The 17,459-nt window shown below is 46.9% G+C and overlaps 1 protein-coding gene across 2 annotated transcripts in view; it reads right to left on the bottom strand.

The window, feature by feature from the left end:
• Positions 1 to 718: 718 nt before the first annotated feature.
• Positions 719 to 17,459, bottom strand: part of LOC134943626 (lipopolysaccharide-induced tumor necrosis factor-alpha factor homolog) — a 202,741-nt gene continuing 186,000 nt past the window's right edge. For both annotated transcript variants that reach the window (XM_063932367.1, XM_063932368.1), the window contains 3 exons: positions 6,071 to 6,136; positions 5,820 to 5,970; positions 719 to 1,560 (listed from right to left, as the gene is read on the bottom strand). In XM_063932367.1, coding sequence (XP_063788437.1) covers positions 1,452 to 1,560; positions 5,820 to 5,970; positions 6,071 to 6,136 — 326 coding nt within the window. In that variant the 3' untranslated portion in view covers positions 719 to 1,451. The remainder of the gene's footprint in view (positions 1,561 to 5,819; positions 5,971 to 6,070; positions 6,137 to 17,459) is intronic.

The following is a 17,459-nucleotide window of genomic DNA, read 5'->3' as shown; positions in this document are numbered from 1 at the left end:
TGTGCACTAGGTCGTTTGCCCGGGAGTACAATTGCAAACACTGACTATATCGCTCATGGAGCATATTGTCTAGTGTGTAGCCAGCTTAAGGCTGTTTGTTATAGAGCTAACTCATCTTGGTGGCAGATTTCATTGTTTAATAGCGATGATGAGATTTAATGGGGGAAGAGGATTGCTCCTAGTTAGACTGGCATATCCTAATGTAGGCCTGCCAGCCTGCCAGAGTTTTAGCATCCAAACCTATGGCAGGGCATGCTGGGAATTTCACAACAGCTGGAGAGCCACAGGTTGGCCAGGCCTGTCCTAATGTTAGGCATGCTCTGTGGATCTTCACAGATACTATTTAAAAAAAAAATGATGTGGTATACATATGGAATCAATAATATTGTTAGTATTATGTAGCTCTAGTAGTATATTTGAAGGTACTATATACCAGCATTAAAATAATTCCTCACATACTCTTCTTTCCCAGCCTACATCTCTCTACTCTCTACTCTGACTTCCTTCTCCCCAGTACCTTCAGTCATTCTTGAATAATGCAAAAATACTTTCATACATGTATGCTTCTGCGGCAAATATAGGTGTCTCGAGCAAAAAATGGGTCCCTGTTTTTCAAAGTGGCAACAGGCCTGTGGAAAGATAGGCCTCCGAAAACATTTATCTTAAAAATGTCTAATGTGATTTATCAATAATACACAACTCAGTTGAGTGATACAAATTCATGTAAAATATTTATTGTGATATTAATATTTATACAAATTAAAATGTAAATTGTAGCTTTGGAAAAACATTAATGATAAAGGCCAATTTCAATCACACAGAGACATTTTAGAGAAAATTGGCTACAAAATATTCTACCTCCTTTTCAATTTTGGATCTCAAGCCTGTTTGCTTGAAATGTAATTGAAATGAATGTGATGCCATATGTGTGTCCATTACCAAAGGGGATCTGGCCACATGGTTGACAGAGACTATGTGACAGTAGAATGCTGACGTCTGAGAAGTCAGCAATCGCAGAATGGCAACGGTTAAGGTTAGGCTGCGGTGGGCAGGGGGGAGGGGGGGGGGGGGTTAGGTAGTCTGTGCCTGAACTGCTGCACCTCTTACCACCAGGACCCGTAAGCCAAGCTGCACAGACAGGTAAGTGACAGCTGGGAGCACTAAGGACATATGGTTGCCGCTCTGTCATGTTGACATGTCATCCTTGTAGACATGATCACTGTTGCATGTCGACCTTACGTGTGTCAAAATGACAACTGTCAACATACCACTCCCACTTGTGCTCACAAATGGCAACTTTGTATAAAACCCCAAAAGAATTATCAAGTTTTAGTTTAGATGCATTTTTTGTTGTTATAATTTCATCATTTATGTGTGTGTTGCATGATTTAATCCAACCTAATATAGATTTAGTAAATTTTTTCTATATACATATAATTCCACAGTAATTACTAAAGACGTTTGTATTTGTGGATGAGGTGTTTGCAGTAGGGACAGTAGTGGTTCACATCTTTGCAACTGTTGACACACAATGGTATTAAGCAGCAACCTAGCAAACATCTAAAAAAAGAAAAGAAATAGTTTAATGCAGGTGATACAAAATACTCACATTCAATCTGACTGGTAAATCAATAAATATTTACATACTGTGCACATTTTGTGCTTTTTGGGAGCATCCTTCATGATTTTGGTAGTAAAACCTAATACCCACATATTTGTCAGCCCTGTATAATGACAGTTATACAATAGAGTCTACCTGGCCCCACCTTTAAGTTCTAGCGCACGTTTGCTTTCCTTGAAGACCAATACAGCAACATTTTCTTCTATTCTTATTTGTAATTAGATTTGAGAATACTGTTCTGCCATTTTGGCCATGTCTTTTGAGCACTAGACTTAAGAGCTAGATGCTGTTTCAGGACTTTATTTTGCTGCATATGCAGAGTTATGTAACAAATGCAAAATACAACCGAATCTGCATTGGTACTAAATAAGCATCCCTTGCCATGCAAAAGCAGCAGAAAAAAGTGACAGGGGCTATGGCTTAACTATGAGTGCAGAGGATGATCAGAAACTACACAATCCATACACACAATAATTACCAGGCAAGTGTAGATAAGTACCCAAGTTAATTTGAGCCAAATAGATGCAAATGTACAGTATGTGAGTGAGTGTTCCCATTCTCAGAGAATTTAGGAAACTAGCTTTTTTATAAGTGCACTGAAATCCTGTTATTAGATCATAGCAACAGCATTTTTGCTATATTTGCATGATCAACTTGCACCAGGGTTTGAGTACCAGAAGTCATTACTCTCCAAACAGAAGCTTTGGTGACTTTTAGGTCTTTTAGGTGGCCATTCTCCACTTCGGGTGGTCTTCTGTATGGCCACTGACGGGATCCCGGCGCACAGTATACCGGCGCCGGGATCCCGACAGCCGGCATACCGACACTTATTCTCCCTTGTGGGGGTCCACGACCCCCCTGGAGGGAGAATAAAATAGTGTGGCGCGCGTAGCGTAGCATGGCGAGCGCAGCGAGCCCGCAAGGGGCTCATTTGCGCTCGCCACACTGTCGGTAAGCCGGCGGTCGGGCTCCTGGCGCCGGTATGCTGGTCACCGGGAGCCCGACCACCGGCATATCGTAGTGAACCCCTCTACTTCAGCTGCAACTGAACAACCCCTCCAAACCCAAATTCTAGCCCCCATGGTACCTGGAGCAGTCAGTTTAAAATGCAGTCAAGTCACTCAGGTAAAGGATGCACATTGCGAAAGAGACGTGACTGCATAATAAAAGGACAATGCAAACTGCATTTAGTACAACTCTGAAAGAAGTCTTCTGACAATTTATCCAGTGACATACAGAATAGACAATTCTGTAAAACTGTAAAGGATAGAGAGCGATCTTCCTGGACTTCTAATAATATTCAATTCTGGTGAGACATAACGTTTATCCACTAGAGATAATCATTCATGGAACTATAGAAAACATTTCAGAAACAATGAGCCAGGATTATAGATGAATGTTCTTATGAAGAATGAGAAATTAAGAAGAAGAAAAAAAATAATAATAAAGAATTTAGAAAGTGAGACCACTTGGACCAAACAACCAATAACTAATCCAGAGAGAACTCATGAGTATAGCAGATGTGATTACAAATAAAACATTTTGCGTTTCAAGATAAAGAAACTCTTTGTTGTGAATTTTATTTCCACCTTGCATTAGGGGATTTCATAATGAGTCACCAAAGAGACATAATAAGTCACCAAACTCGAGTCCACGGACACAAATCTAAATTACCTTAAACCTTATATTTCTTTTTTCATTTTAAAGACCAGAAAGTGGAATAAGAATAGGCATAAGAAAAAAAGAATCAGAAAAATAGTTATCAAAAATCTCCCTAAAAAGTAAAAATCTGATATAATAGAACAAATTAAAAGTAATTTTGAATTGAGATTATATGTATTTAGGAGCATATTCAATTAGCCGTGGGCTTTACCCCACAGCTATTTGTAGTGTAAACACCACAAAGCATGGGGATAGGCTATTCAATTAAATCACCTTTTCCCGTGCTAAAAATGGTAGATTACCGTGCAGAAACTCACTGAATCTACGTAACCTGCAAAATAAATTGGTTTTCCTTGCACGTAAATCCCTGATTATGCCATTTTCTTGCAGGGATACACCCTCAGGGATTCACTCGTGGATGAATTCCCACTAATTGGATCAGGTGAGAGATTTAACCGTGGGGTACTAATTTAATATCCCCCATATATCCCAACTGTAAATTGAATACTACGATCATTCTAAGGGCGGTATCCTATTGTGGTGAGTTACCACAGCTAAAGGAGTCCACCGAGGCTATCCAATTAGCACTATAAACAAGCGCTTATTGGGGCTTATACTTCAGGCACGCTAAGCAGAATCAGAGATAACCAGCCCCAGGACACCTGTTTTCTGACAGTAACACATAGGTCCACAATCTTATCACGGATCCCATGTGTTATCGGCTCATAACGGGTGAGTTACCACACGATAAAAATGGGCAGTAATTGGTTAACCCTATCGCTGTAATGGTATAAAAAGCCAGTTATTACCATGTGGTAAATCACTGCATATAATAGGATAATACCCTAAATCTGTTTATCAAGAAAGATAATTAGAGACTGAGAAATAAACACTGGTTCCAAATCGGCCTCAGGGTCTGAAGGAAAAATCTAACTTTTACATCTAAGTTCAGCTGTTTAATCAAATTTAACATATAAAGGACAATCGACAATTAAAGAATCATATGACAAAATTGTCATAAAATAGATTATATTGTTTTATTGGATAGCTTTTAGACGTTTTATAAAGGAAGCTTTTTAGTGGTTGTGGCATATAAGGAAAACAAAATACCCAACCAAACGTGTGCAGTTTCTTTGCAAATAAAGTAAAACAATATGGTCACTTTGCTGCTTGGAGTCGTCACTTCAGTAATGGTCTTGATGTTTTTACAGAAGTGACATAAAACTCAATTCTAGTTGTAGTAAAAAAATAAAAATAAAAATAAAAGATTGTAATCTGCATCCTGATCAACTATTCTAAATGAAAAAAGGTACAAAACCCAAAGCACTAAGAATTTCTAAAACAGATGTTTACTGTACTTTTTGATGCATGCTACATTATTGTTACGGATCAACTGGAAAGTTACACTACAACATGCTGGGAAAAAAATATTACTGTGCTTCCTCCTTCTAGCCAACATCTCAACACATGCAGCTATTTTCTGTGCTTTCATAGCTCTTACAAATACAGCCAAAAACAGGAGAATGGGTGTGTAAACTGGATAACCAATCACAAGCTGCAGCTATGAAATTCTATTTGTGATTGGCCTTATTGCTCAAATTACTCTGTGATTTGACATTTTAAAGTAGAAAATAGCATTGATTTGCATTATTAAACTGGCACATCCCAGGGGAAAAAAATCTTTCATGGAGTAGTGGCTGGGATTTTGGATAGGGAGGAAGAGCATCTTAGTGCTAGTGCAACTTTTTGAAGCTTTGAAACATAGAAATTATACTAATCGTGTATTAGATGATCATATGATAAATGCCATTACCACTGTTAAATTGAGGTCCCATGCTGCCTTCTCTTGAGGATAATCATTCTAAATATGCACAGTAATATTATACCTCCAAAATGTTCCATTTTTTTTTCAATTGTGACACTGCCACATCCCCTCCAAAGAAGAGGGCATGACAGCATTCCATTGGGGGTGGGGTGGGGGGGAGGGTGCCATATCCTAATGGAGGCACACCTAGCACTTTTTACGCATTGGGCAGATAGTGTTAGTGATGGACATCAGAAGCCCAGCATCAAATAGCTAACTGGCTTCCAAAATCAAACCTATATTTCTAGATCTTGTGATTTACTGTACGGACTGGATATCTCCAATTTGTCTAGGATCGGTGACCACAGGATTACCCCTGGTCTTTATTGGTGGAGAGGAGTGAATATTGACTGAACCAGTGCTAATGACTACACATAACTAAAACAAAGTATAAGAACTTTCCCTGGGAAATTCAACAATTTAGTAATAGAAATATCCTGACACAGAAACACAGAATTTGCTTGTTTTATGATTTATTTATAAGGCTTGATAATACTTTTGGAGTTTTGCAGCCTCTCTGGTATATTTGCTCGAGTGAAACCAATTTGCATTTTAATAAGCATGTCGAACCAAAGGGAATTACACTTTTTACATCATTATAATATATCTACATTGCATTACATTACATTAAATGCATTAAATTCAAGCTTGGAAATCAACTGTACAACTCACCCAAAGAAAAATAATAGGCAACATAAAAGGGTTGTTAAGCACCCTGATATGTGCTCAATTTGCGTCATACATGGCAGGTTGCAAGAAGGGCAAACAGTCTGTCCTGGAATATCTCTCAGATCAGTCTTCAAAAAGGCCTCAGGCAGATAAACTATTCATACCATAAGGGTAAACAAGAGAGCTTATTAGAATGATTATTCAACATCACATTTTTCAGTATTAAAGATAAGGTTTTCATTGTATGCACCTACCTAGGTGTGGTTGGTGCCCTGCTGTGCTATATGGTGGAGGTGGTGGAAGGACTGCTTGATTCCAGCCTTGCATAAAGATAAAAAGCAAATCACAAGGATTAAGCTTGTACAACACTTTTCAAATTGTAAAGGGTAATTGCAAAACTACCTTTCGGGAGGAGGTAAAGGGCAATGTAAGGTTAAAGGTTCATAGAGAAAATAAAAAAATTGAAGGAGAGGTGCTGAAATTATCCAATCAGATGTCCTCATTGTTTACACACGTCTTTTTACACCTGTTGACATTCTATAAGGCACTCCAATCCTCTATGTACTTGGAGGACATGTGAGAGTGTCCCAGCGGAGATGCTGGGGATACCGACATAGGTTCTGACAGTGGTTCATAGATGGCACAGTAAATGTAATCTACTAAATCAATATTAAATGATAAGAAGAGGGAGATTTGTAGAAAGATCACATATCCTTTTAGGTGTACAATCCCAATCATGCACAGAAATCCTTTTACTACTTATGTGGGTTTGACAGCTCCACGTTAAAGCAGGTGCAGAGTCTTTTAAACATTTGTCCTCTTTATCTACTCCCCATACCCTATATGACAATTTTCTTTTACAGAATATATCTAGTAGGCAATAGTTCTTGAAATGTAGAACATGATCTTTATTTTAGGAACATGTGCTGGTCTTGATAAAGGCTCCTAATGGTCATATTGTTAAATGTATCAAGGAGAATCTTCAGCCTCAATTCTTAACACATAGGCCTCTGATTGAGTAGATGACTGCGACCTGTGAATCTCTGCACCTAGGTAAAAGAGCAATCTAATGGTGGGCTGATGATTTACTGGTTTAGTCTGCAGAATGGATTCTTGGGGGGTTTATTTACTAAGTGTGACTTCTGATCGTGTTTATGCCAGAAATGTAAAAAGGCAATGCCTTTACTAAACATGTTTTACTAGTACAATCATTGCTGGTTTAAGTTTTGGGGACAAATACGATTTGAAGTGCTGAGTTTTAGAACCTGATGCTCAGTAAAGAACCCACTTAGACTGCTTCTCAGGGCTGCATATTAGGGACTGAACCTGCTTGAATAGTCAGGACTACTATAGCACAGAATACCCTGATTGCACTGCACCTGCACCATCATCAGTGGGTAAATGATTGGATGAAGAGTTGCAAGTGGTATGACTTATCTAGTCCCATATAGAGGTTTTATATGCTCTGTCCAGTGGATTAACCAATGGGAGCCCCCCACTTTATACAGAGCATTTCTTCCTTCCCCTGCATTGTGCTTTTTGACACTGATACTAGATGCAGAGGGAGACATGCAGGGATTAATTACCAAAGATGACGGATTATACCTCACATGGAGAAGCCTGAGACCAATATTAGGAGAATATTTACAAAGCTTGGCCAAAGATAAAGTCCCAACCAATCAGTTTCTATTATCTTACAGGCTATTTGAAAAATGTCACTTAGGAGCTAATTGGTTGCTACATTATCTCTCCAAGCTTTGTTAAACATCCTCCCTAGTGTTGGTTTTCACATGCTACAACTGTCACGCCTAGCAAGGTTTGAGGACCCGGCAGCTGAGACTTGCCCAAGGAAGAAGTTGTCTGCGGATGAATAAGACGAGGGGGTTGGATATAGTTCCTTCTCATGGGACAAGGGGCAATGAAGAACGTAGGTGGCGCTAAGAGTCAGTGAGTTGTAGTCCTTGAGAATGAGGCTGAGGTAGAGAACTGTGGCTTGTGAACAATGACTTAAAGACGTAGTTGTAGACAAAGAACTGTGGGTTGCGGCTTGAAAGACAAAGCTGTAGATAATGAACTGCGGAACTGTGAATGGTGGTTAAAGACGTGTGTGGCCGGAGAGACCCCCAGCCCACATGGACAATGGCGGCCGCGGCACTGAAGGGATTAACCCTCAGTGACCAGCGCCATATTTAGGGACACTGGGCGCTTGGCGCCAATTTTAAAATGTTATGGGCGCTAGGCGCCGTGTGGTTAAAATGTTTTAAAAAGTATATTTGTGTGCCGCGGTCCCGGACCTCTCAGGCGACTGCGGCAGTGAGGGAGCCCCCCCCCCGGCGCGCTGTACTGTGTGTGCGTGCTGGGGGAGAGGGGGAGCCGCTGCAGTCGGGAGATCAGCTCCCGCTGCAGCGATCAGGTGTGCGCCGCTGGAGTCCAGGAACTCTGCTCCCGGCGACCGCGGCAGTGAGCACAGCCCTGGCCGCACTAGCTGTGCGTGCGCGCCGGGGGGAGAAGGGTGAGCCGCTGTGACTGGGAGGCGGCCACCCGCGGCAGCCGGGAATGAATGTCCCGGGCTGCTAGGCGGCAGGGGTGCACCGCAGCCCGGCTCCCCGCCGGATGCTGCGGCGAGGGCACAGGATTCAGTGCCGCACACAGGGGACCGGGCTAGCCGGCTCCCTGCGTGGCGAGGCCACCAGAGTGCGCCGCTCATGGGGGACCGAGCTAGCGGGGGATGATTAGGCTGGTGAATGCTGGGGTCCGGAAGCTATACTCTCGGCACCTCAGCGCTGCAAAGGGCACAGAGCCATGGCGGCTGGGACAAGCGTCCTGAGCCGCCGGGCTTCAGATCAGGGGGGTGCGCTGCACCATGCGGCGAGGCCACGAAGTGAGTGCTGCACTGGGGGGACAGGGAGCGCCAGCTCCCTGGACCCCAGTGGCAGGCATTACAGGCAGGCAGGCTGGAGGATGGGGGAAGCCAGACCCATACCTCCAGCACTGAGAGAGCCCTAGCAGCCAAACTGCAGGGCTAGGATAGCCCAGCGCTGAGCGCTGGGCACAGTATTTAAAACAAAAAAACATTGTTTTAAATGTAATAAAAAATATATTGTGATGTGAGGCACTGCAGTGCCTAGGTATTTGGAGCCTGTGCAGGGCACAGGCTCAGTGTATATTTAAAGGGACACAAATGTGTTTAAATGTAATGTATTTAAAGGTAAAATGCACTTACTTGGTTGTGTGTCCCAGGAGGGGGGAATCCATGGCTGTGCAGGATGATGGATTCTCCCAGACCTTTTCCCCAAAAAACGGAATACTTTCCCTTCCAGCCTCAGACTTGAAAGTGGCATTGTAAGAGAGAGGAGAAGCTCAGCTTTGAAACAAGCTGTGTGATTTTCTGGAGCTCCATGGAGATCACCCGTAGTGGCCAGGAAACCCTGACCGGGGATCTAGGTTGCCCAGCTCTGGAGCCCGAATCCAGGCTGCAGACAGTGGGCTAGGTCCCGGCCAGATTTCTGGAAGTAAGTTTTATGTGGGTAAACATCCCCCAGCCTAGACTGAATGGCACCGGAGCATATCCTGATCCTCCAGGATGGGGCAGTCAAAGAAGAGTGACCATTCCCCACTGTCCATAGAGGACAATGTTAGCTGTGCATGTGACCAAGGCATGCACAGCCCATGGGTAAACATTGATTGGTTGTAAACCACAGGGCGGACTTACCCCCTGTGGTAGTGTGTGTTGGAGTAGGATAAAAGGAGGGCAGTTGCCCCATGAAAAGGGTATTATACCAGTTTCATTCTGCTGTAACATCTTGCTGTACTGCTGAGTTCTTTTCAGAACTATTTGTTGGCATTAAAACATCATCTGCCTCAAGAAGATTGCGTCATCTTTTGACCTACAGGGCTATGCGAAACCTAGCCCCGTTCACCGGCTGTCTAGGGTGAACCAGCGTCTCCAAGTTCCGCCTTCCGCCAGCTACCGGTAGAGGCCTAGTCAGTGACTACTGGGGATTCGTCAACACCACACAAGTGTGGTAAGGCAGCATGTTGGCACATACAGAGAAGCACCGTGGTTCCAAACCCCACGGCAGGTTAGGAGTTTGGTGGTGGCAGCATAAACCCGCCCACTGCGCAGTGGGTGGAGTCAGTAACAGGCAGTTACTGATGGTAAGCGGGAATCCCCTATGTGGTCAGGTCCCGTGTGACCTAAGCATCCATTCTGTGTATTGGGGACGGGACCGTCCGGTCAAAGAAATTGGTGGCATAGCGGTGGGATAATCCCAGGCATCTTTTCGGTCACCCGATTGGAGAAGCCGAGTTACTCAGGAGAGGAGTAACTGCAGTGCAGGAGAACTCACAAGATGGCGGACTTCAGCGGAATGTCCAAGGATAATTTGGAGATCGTGTGTCGGCAGAAGGGTGTAGAGATCCCTTCCAACGCGTCCAAGAGCGTCATGAGGGCAGCGCTCATGAGCTTGGAGGAGTCCCGCCGGACGGAGGTAGAGAGCGCTGAGGGCATCAGCATCGGAGAGGACAGCCCACCAGTGGACCTTCGTATGGAACCGGTGAGACCCACAAGCCCCGCCCCCTCTTGCAGCAGCCATGTTTCCCAGCAATCCCTAGCAGGGCCAGGATCCCAACGTCCCAGGGGGGGTGTGCCCACTCTGCATGGAGAGACATTGGAGGCCTATCGAGGAGTGGCCACGGAGGACTGTGGGGATTACGACGAAGTCGCAAAGGCCCTCCTCCAGCGATTCTTCATCACTCCAGAGTCCTACATGAAGAAGTTCAGAGACTTGCCCAAGAATCCTAGCAGCACCCATGAGCAGTTCACCACCCAGCTGCGGCAGTACGTGGTGAAGTGGGTGAAGGATTCTGAAGCCACTACATGGGACGCACTGATCGACCTGATCTGCAGGGAGCAGTTCTACCGCAGGTGCGCCCCAGAAGTGAAGGAGTGGGTGCTAGACCGGGAGCCACCCAGCTTAAAGATGACTGCCCAGTTAGCCGACAAGTATGTGGCAATTCGCCCACAGGGGCAGAAGTGCCCAGCCAGCAGCCAGCTCCAAAAGACTGTACCACCAGGGGGACACCCCTCTACAGCTCATCGCCCCCCAAAGCAAGCATCTTCCAACCCGGGTGCTCTTAGCCAGCAACCGGACTGCAGTGTCCCTGCAAGTGATCAGAGATCATCGGTGCCACGACTGGATAAGAAGTGCTACGTCTTTGGGAAAATCGGACATCTGAGGATGAACTGTCCTGCATCCCAGACTCGTGCCCCAACTCCGAGTGCTGGAGCCCGGCTCGCTTGTTTGACGAGTGGAGATGAGCCTACAGAGACTGTTCCCCCTCCAGTCAGTCCGATGGAGTGTGGCAAGAGACAGGTGCACTCTGCAAAGAGAGTCACCTGCATGGCCAAACAGCCCCTACACAATATGTGGAAGCACCTGCATCCGGTCCACGTGGGACCCCTGCAGGGGGAAGGCCTAAGAGACTCTGGGGCCTCAATCACTGTGGTGAGCACCCACCTTATAGATCCTGCTGCAGTATTGCAGGGTCACACTGCCAAGGTCACCCTGGCAGATGGAACGGAGAAAGCGGTTCCCATGGCAAGAGTCTACCTGGACTGGGGAGCTGGACCAGAGTTGCGAGAAGTTGCCATCATGGATGGTCTCCCAACTGATGTGGTCCTAGGAAATGACCTGGGTGGTGGGATCATCACCACGTTTGCTGGCGCCATTTCCCGGAGTCAAGTTCCACAACCACAGTTGACATCAGCTACTCCAGCACAGCCCAGCCCAGAGGAAAAGACTACAGCTGCTAGACAACTGCCAGCACAGCCAACCACAGCATCAACCAGCCCAGAGGAAAAGATTACAGTGGCTAAATCAGGACATCGACCCCACATGCCTTTTGCCTCTGGTATGCCTACGTCCCCTAGCAACGCAGAGGATGTTGGTTCCACCTCGTTTGATCCTGTGGGGGTGCCCAATGATGCTCCTGACCCAAGTGGTTTGCCAACTCCGGCGGTGAGTATGAGAAACCACACTGACTTTTCCGTGACTGACCCCTACCAGATTGACCCCAGTAGTCCCCACCTAGATCCCCCTGTAGAGTGTCCCAATTTAGGAGAGATTGAAGGCTGCAGGCAGGAGTTTAGGGAGGCTCAACTCTCTGACCCATCCCTGAAAGGCATGAGGTGCCACTCTGGCAGCGGCCTTGACAGGGTTGGGGCGGGGAGGGTTAAGGTACAGGCTAGCCAGGAAAGTGGGAGGGGATAGACCAGATAGGGAATGTGTCCAACTGGTCTCCCCCAGGGAACTTTCCTGCGCATCCGGTGTCGGTTGCCAGTGAAATCCCTTTGGACAGCCACTCAGAGATAGACCGTACCCTAAAGTGCATGACACAGAGCTTACCCTGGTCTGGAATGTCGGATGACGCCCAGACCAACTGTAAGGGGCACTCCAGCGGTTGTGTTGTCTCTGGGCCTCTGCCCATAGGAGAACCTTTACAGCAAGTTGCTGTGGACATAGCAGGTCCCCTGCCTGTGCGCAGTAGATCGGGGAAGACACGCAGCCTCCCTGTAGTGGATGCCACACAGGATCCAGAGGCTGGTGGTCTGGCCGCCATCACTGTGGCACAGGTAGCAGACGAGGAGGAAAGAGTAGGCCTAGGTGACAGGGTAGGTTTCCCGAGTCATAGGTCGACAGAGGAGAATTGGAAGGCAGGTCTGACAGTTAGGGCAGACAGTTGCCAGATAGGAATAACAGAGGTGCAATGCCTGGGGCACCGTGTGGGAGGAGACAGGGGTAGGCCCAAAGCCGAGACAACCAGAGGCTGTCCTCGGCCCACATCACCCAGACTGGTACTGACTTTAGAACCTGTAAGGCCCTACGGACACGTTGTCATTGACTTTAGTCCTGTAGTGAACTCCTTTACAGAGATGGCTAGGAAGGGCATTCCCAAGTCAGTGGACTTTGCACCCACTTGCGAGTTGGCATTCCAGTCATTGAAGGAGGCTCTGGTACCCGCTCCAGTGCTGATGGCGCACATTCTTGACCAGGAATGTGTTTTACAAACTACTGAGCCACTGCACGGACTGGGAGCAGTACTGAGCCAGGAGAAGCCATATGGGCAGGAGCACCCTGTGGCCTGTTTGAGCAGAATACGGCTATTGTGGGAGGTGGGGTATGCCACAATTGGGTGGCACTTGTGTGTAACTGCCCCCCCACAGTGGTGACTTACCACCCACCTGTTAGGTGGCTGCAACCTACCTTGGGAAATCGAACAGACTTTTGTGGTGGAGCCTTGAACTCGGGCTTCAGATGGACTATTTGAACATTGTGCCCACACGAAGAGAGGCCCACTGCACTATGGATGAACTGTCTAGGCCAGAGCCTGAACCCCAAAGGACTCCCGGTAACCCCATTAAGGACTGCGGGACCAGGGACCAAATCGTTGGGACATGGGTCCCTAGTTGACCCGCTTGAATGGGGGGGAGGAGTGTGGCCGGAGAGACCCCCAGCCCACGTGGACAATGGCGGCCGCGACACTGAAGGGGTTGACCCTCAGTGACCGGCGCCATATTTAGGGACACTGGGCGCTTGGCGCCAATTTTAAAATGTTATGGGCGCTAGGCGCCGTGTGGTTAAAATGTTTTTAAAAGTATATTTACTTGTGGGCCGCAGTCCCTGACCTCTCCGGCGACTGCGGCAGTGAGGGAGCCCCCCCCCCGGCGCGCTGTGCTGTGTGTGCGCGCCGGGGGAGAGGGGAGCCGCTGCAGTCGGGAGATCAGCTCCCGCTGCAGCGATCAGGTGTGCGCCGCCAGAGTCCAGGAGCTCTGCTCCCGGCGACCGCGGCAGTGAGCACAGCCCCGGCCACACTAGCTGTGTGTGCACATCGGGGGGAGAAGGGTGAGTCGCTGCCGCTGGGAGCACAGCTCCAGATGCAGCGCGCTCTGTAGCTGCCTGTGCTAAAAATGTAATAAAAAATATATTGTGATGTGAGGCACTGCAGGGCCTAGGTATTTGGAGCCTGTGCAGGGCACATGCTCAGTGTATATTTAAAGGGAAACACATGTGTTTAAATGTAATGTATTTAAAGGTAAAATTCACTTACTTGGTTGTGTGTCCCAGGAGGGGGGAATCCATGGCTGTGCAGACTGATGGATTCTCCCAGACCTTTTCCCCAAAAACTGAATACTTTCCCTTCCAGCCTCGGACTTGAAAGTGGCATTGTAAGAGAGAGGAGAAGCTCAGCTTTGAAACAAGCTGTGTGGTTTTCTGGAGCTCCATGGAGATCACTCGTAGTGGCCAGGAAACCCTAGGCAGATCTAGGCTGCCCAGCTCTGGAGCCCGAATCCAGGCTGCAGACAGTCCCGGGCAGGTTTCTGGAAGTAAGTTTAGGCGGGAAAACTTCGCCCAGCCTAGACTGAACGGCACCGGGGCGTACCCTGATCCTCCAGGATGGGACAGTCAAAGAAGAGTGACCACTCCCCACTGTCCATAGAGGACAATATTAGCTGTGCATGTGACCAAGGCATGCACATCCCATGGGTAAACATTGATTGGTTGTAAACCACAGGGCGGACATACCCCATGTGGTAGTGTGTATTGGAGTAGGATAAAAGGAAGGCAGTTGCCCCATGAAAAGGGTATTATACCAGTTTCATTCTGCTGTAACATCTTGCTGTACTGCTGAGTTCTTTTCAGAACTATTTGTTGGCATTAAAACATCATCTGCCTCAAGAAGATTGCGTCATCTTGTGACCTACAGGGCTATGTGAAACCTAGCCCCGTTCACCGGCTGTCTGGGGTAAACCAGCGTCTCCAAGTTCCGCCTTCTGCCAGCTACTGGTAGAGGTCTAGTCTGTTACTAGTGGGGATTCGTCAACACCACACAAGTGTGGTAAGGCAGCGTGTCGGCACATACAGAGCAGAACCGTGGTTCCAAACGCCACGGCAGGTTAGGAGTTTGGTGGTGGCAACATAAACCCGCCCACTGTGCAGTAGGTGGAGTCAGTAACAGGCAGTTACTGATGGTAAGCGGGAATCCCCTATGTGGTCAGGTCCCGTGTGACCTATGCATCCATTCTGTGTACTGGGAACGGGACCGTCCGGTCTCAACGTGGCTGGAGACAAAGAACTGTGGACTATGACTTGAAAGATGAGGCTGTAGATAATGAACTGCAGACTGTGGACGGTGGTACAAAAGACGTGGCTGGATACAAAGAACTGTGGACTGTGACTTGAAAGACGAGGCTGTAGATAATGAACTGACTGTGGACCGTGGTTCAAAGACGTGGCTGGAGACAACGAACTGTGGACTGTGGCTTGAAAGACGAGGCAGAAAGCCCGGGGCCGTCCGTGCCCAAAGGGTCTTACTGGACTGGGGTTTCCAGGACCGCTTCCACAGGCAGCAGTAGGTTAGGAACGGCACGGCTACAGCAGCAACTGAGAACCGGCTAAGCAGGGTTAGGAATAACCAGAATACGGCAAGAATCCTGGGAGCACAGGGCTAAAGCACCTGCAACAGGGTTGTAACTTGCAGCACTGGCCTCCCTATCATAAACCAGCCCCCTTTTATAAGGAGACCTCTCACTGGATTGGCTGGAAGAAACAGGAAGCCAAAACTATGCCTCAAACTTGGTCTCCAACATGGCGGCGCCCAGCAATGCAGACCTCTCTGCATAGCCACACAGCTCACTGCCCCTTGTCTTCTAGCAACCATCCCGGCAAGAGAGACCCGCTGCAGCTGCGTCTCGCCGCCACGAGCGAACCCCCTTACCACCGCTACAGCTGCCCACGGACCCGGTGCGGCAGCCCTCCTCCGCCGCTGTTCACAAGCCGCCTGTGAAGGCAGCCCTGCGGCCCCAGCGTACCGGTAAGACCCCGGACGCTGACAACAACTGTCGGAATACATATGAAACCCCGGTAGACGGGATGGCGACTGTCGGTATACCGACAGCGGCATCACGGCAGCGAATATTGTGATACAAAGTAAAAACAATATTAAAACATAAGTGCAATGTATTAAAAAAACCTTTTATATAGTATAAAGAGGGTGCTGCAAATGGCAGAACTATGGGAACAAAATTACTTCTCAAACTAGCGCTTCTTTAAATCCTGCAGCCGTGCTTATTCACAGGTGTACACCACACCAAACAAGATCACATATATTATAGCACAGTGGTAAGCTCTAGAGATGTACGGCGGGCACTTTTCGTGTTTTGTGTTTTGGTTCTAATCCCATTTTCGTGTTTTGGCTTTGACTTGGTTTCCTTCTGATGAAACCGTTATTACTTGAGAACGGAGAAACGCGTTAAGGGACAATTTAATATCGGAGACAGACTGCCATCCATTCAAAAAAACTCCATTTAACTGTTGCGGTGGAAGCGCCCTCCCTCCTTGCTGTTCCATATCTGCAATAGGTACCGGAGCCGTAATACCATCTAGTGACCAAGAGGTAACGGGGAAACACGCTGTTAATACCCGCCTGGTGGGTCCGTCAAAGCCTGCATTGGCCGGAGCTGATTGCTCTCAACACGGCAATAGAAACACCGGTATATGGACTTACACTCAGACACTGAGGTTAACGGAGGTAGAGCATAGCGCAATACCGCACACTGAAAAGGGTGAGAACCTAAATACTATCTGGGACTGTGTGACGTACACTACTCAACATCTAATCAGACTGTAATTATCCAACGATGTTTAAAATGCGCATGGAATAATTGGATACAAATGACATTCTTTACTTGTTGATATTCCTATTCACAGTTAATATAGAAAAGTGAAAAAGGGATTATTACAGATATATGGTGTGATCACAACATTAGGGATCCCATAAGATATATGGTTGGAGAGTTCTAATCCGGTAGTGCAATCTTTAGCTTTTTAACTTGTAATTGTTTTATTCACTGTTTTACAATAAATATGAAATATTTTTGTGCTCCCTTGGTTTAAATTATTATTTAAATTATTGTATATTTGCCTATAGTAGGACATTTCAGACTACATTGTGGGAGCTGCATAGTTTTTAATTGTGTGTAATGATAATAATATTCTAATACAGCTCTGTGGAAAATTATCTTGCGCCCGAAATTGATTCTGTGCGTACATAGGGGGTCATTCCGAGTTGTTCGCTCGTTATTTTTTTCTCGCAACGGAGCGATTAGTCGCTAATGCGCATGCACAATGTCCGCAGTGCGACTGCGCCAAGTAAATTTGCTATGCAGTTAGGTATTTTACTCACGGCATTACAAGGTTTTTTCTTCGTTCTGGTGATCGTAGTGTGATTGACAGGAAGTGGGTGTTTCTGGGCGGAAACTGCCCGTTTTATGGGTGTGTGTGAAAAAACGCTACCGTTTCTGGGAAAAACGCGGGAGTGGCTGGAGAAATGGAGGAGTGTCTGGGCGAACGCTGGGTGTGTTCGTGACGTCAAACCAGGAACGACACTGACTGAACTGATCGCAGATGCCGAGTAAGTCTGGAGCTACTCAGAAACTGCTAAGAAGTGTCTATTCGTAATTCTGCTAATCTTTCGTTCGCAATTTTGAGAAGCTAAGATTCACTCCCAGTAGGCGGCGGCTTAGCGTGTGCAAAGCTGCTAAAAGCAGCTTGCGAGCGAACAACTCGGAATGACCCCCATAGT

This window comes from Pseudophryne corroboree, chromosome 7, assembly GCF_028390025.1.
Source record: "Pseudophryne corroboree isolate aPseCor3 chromosome 7, aPseCor3.hap2, whole genome shotgun sequence".
NCBI classification, from domain to species: Eukaryota; Metazoa; Chordata; class Amphibia; order Anura; family Myobatrachidae; genus Pseudophryne; species Pseudophryne corroboree.
Note: the sequence above shows the minus strand (reverse complement) of the source record. Positions and strands in the feature narration are given on the sequence as shown.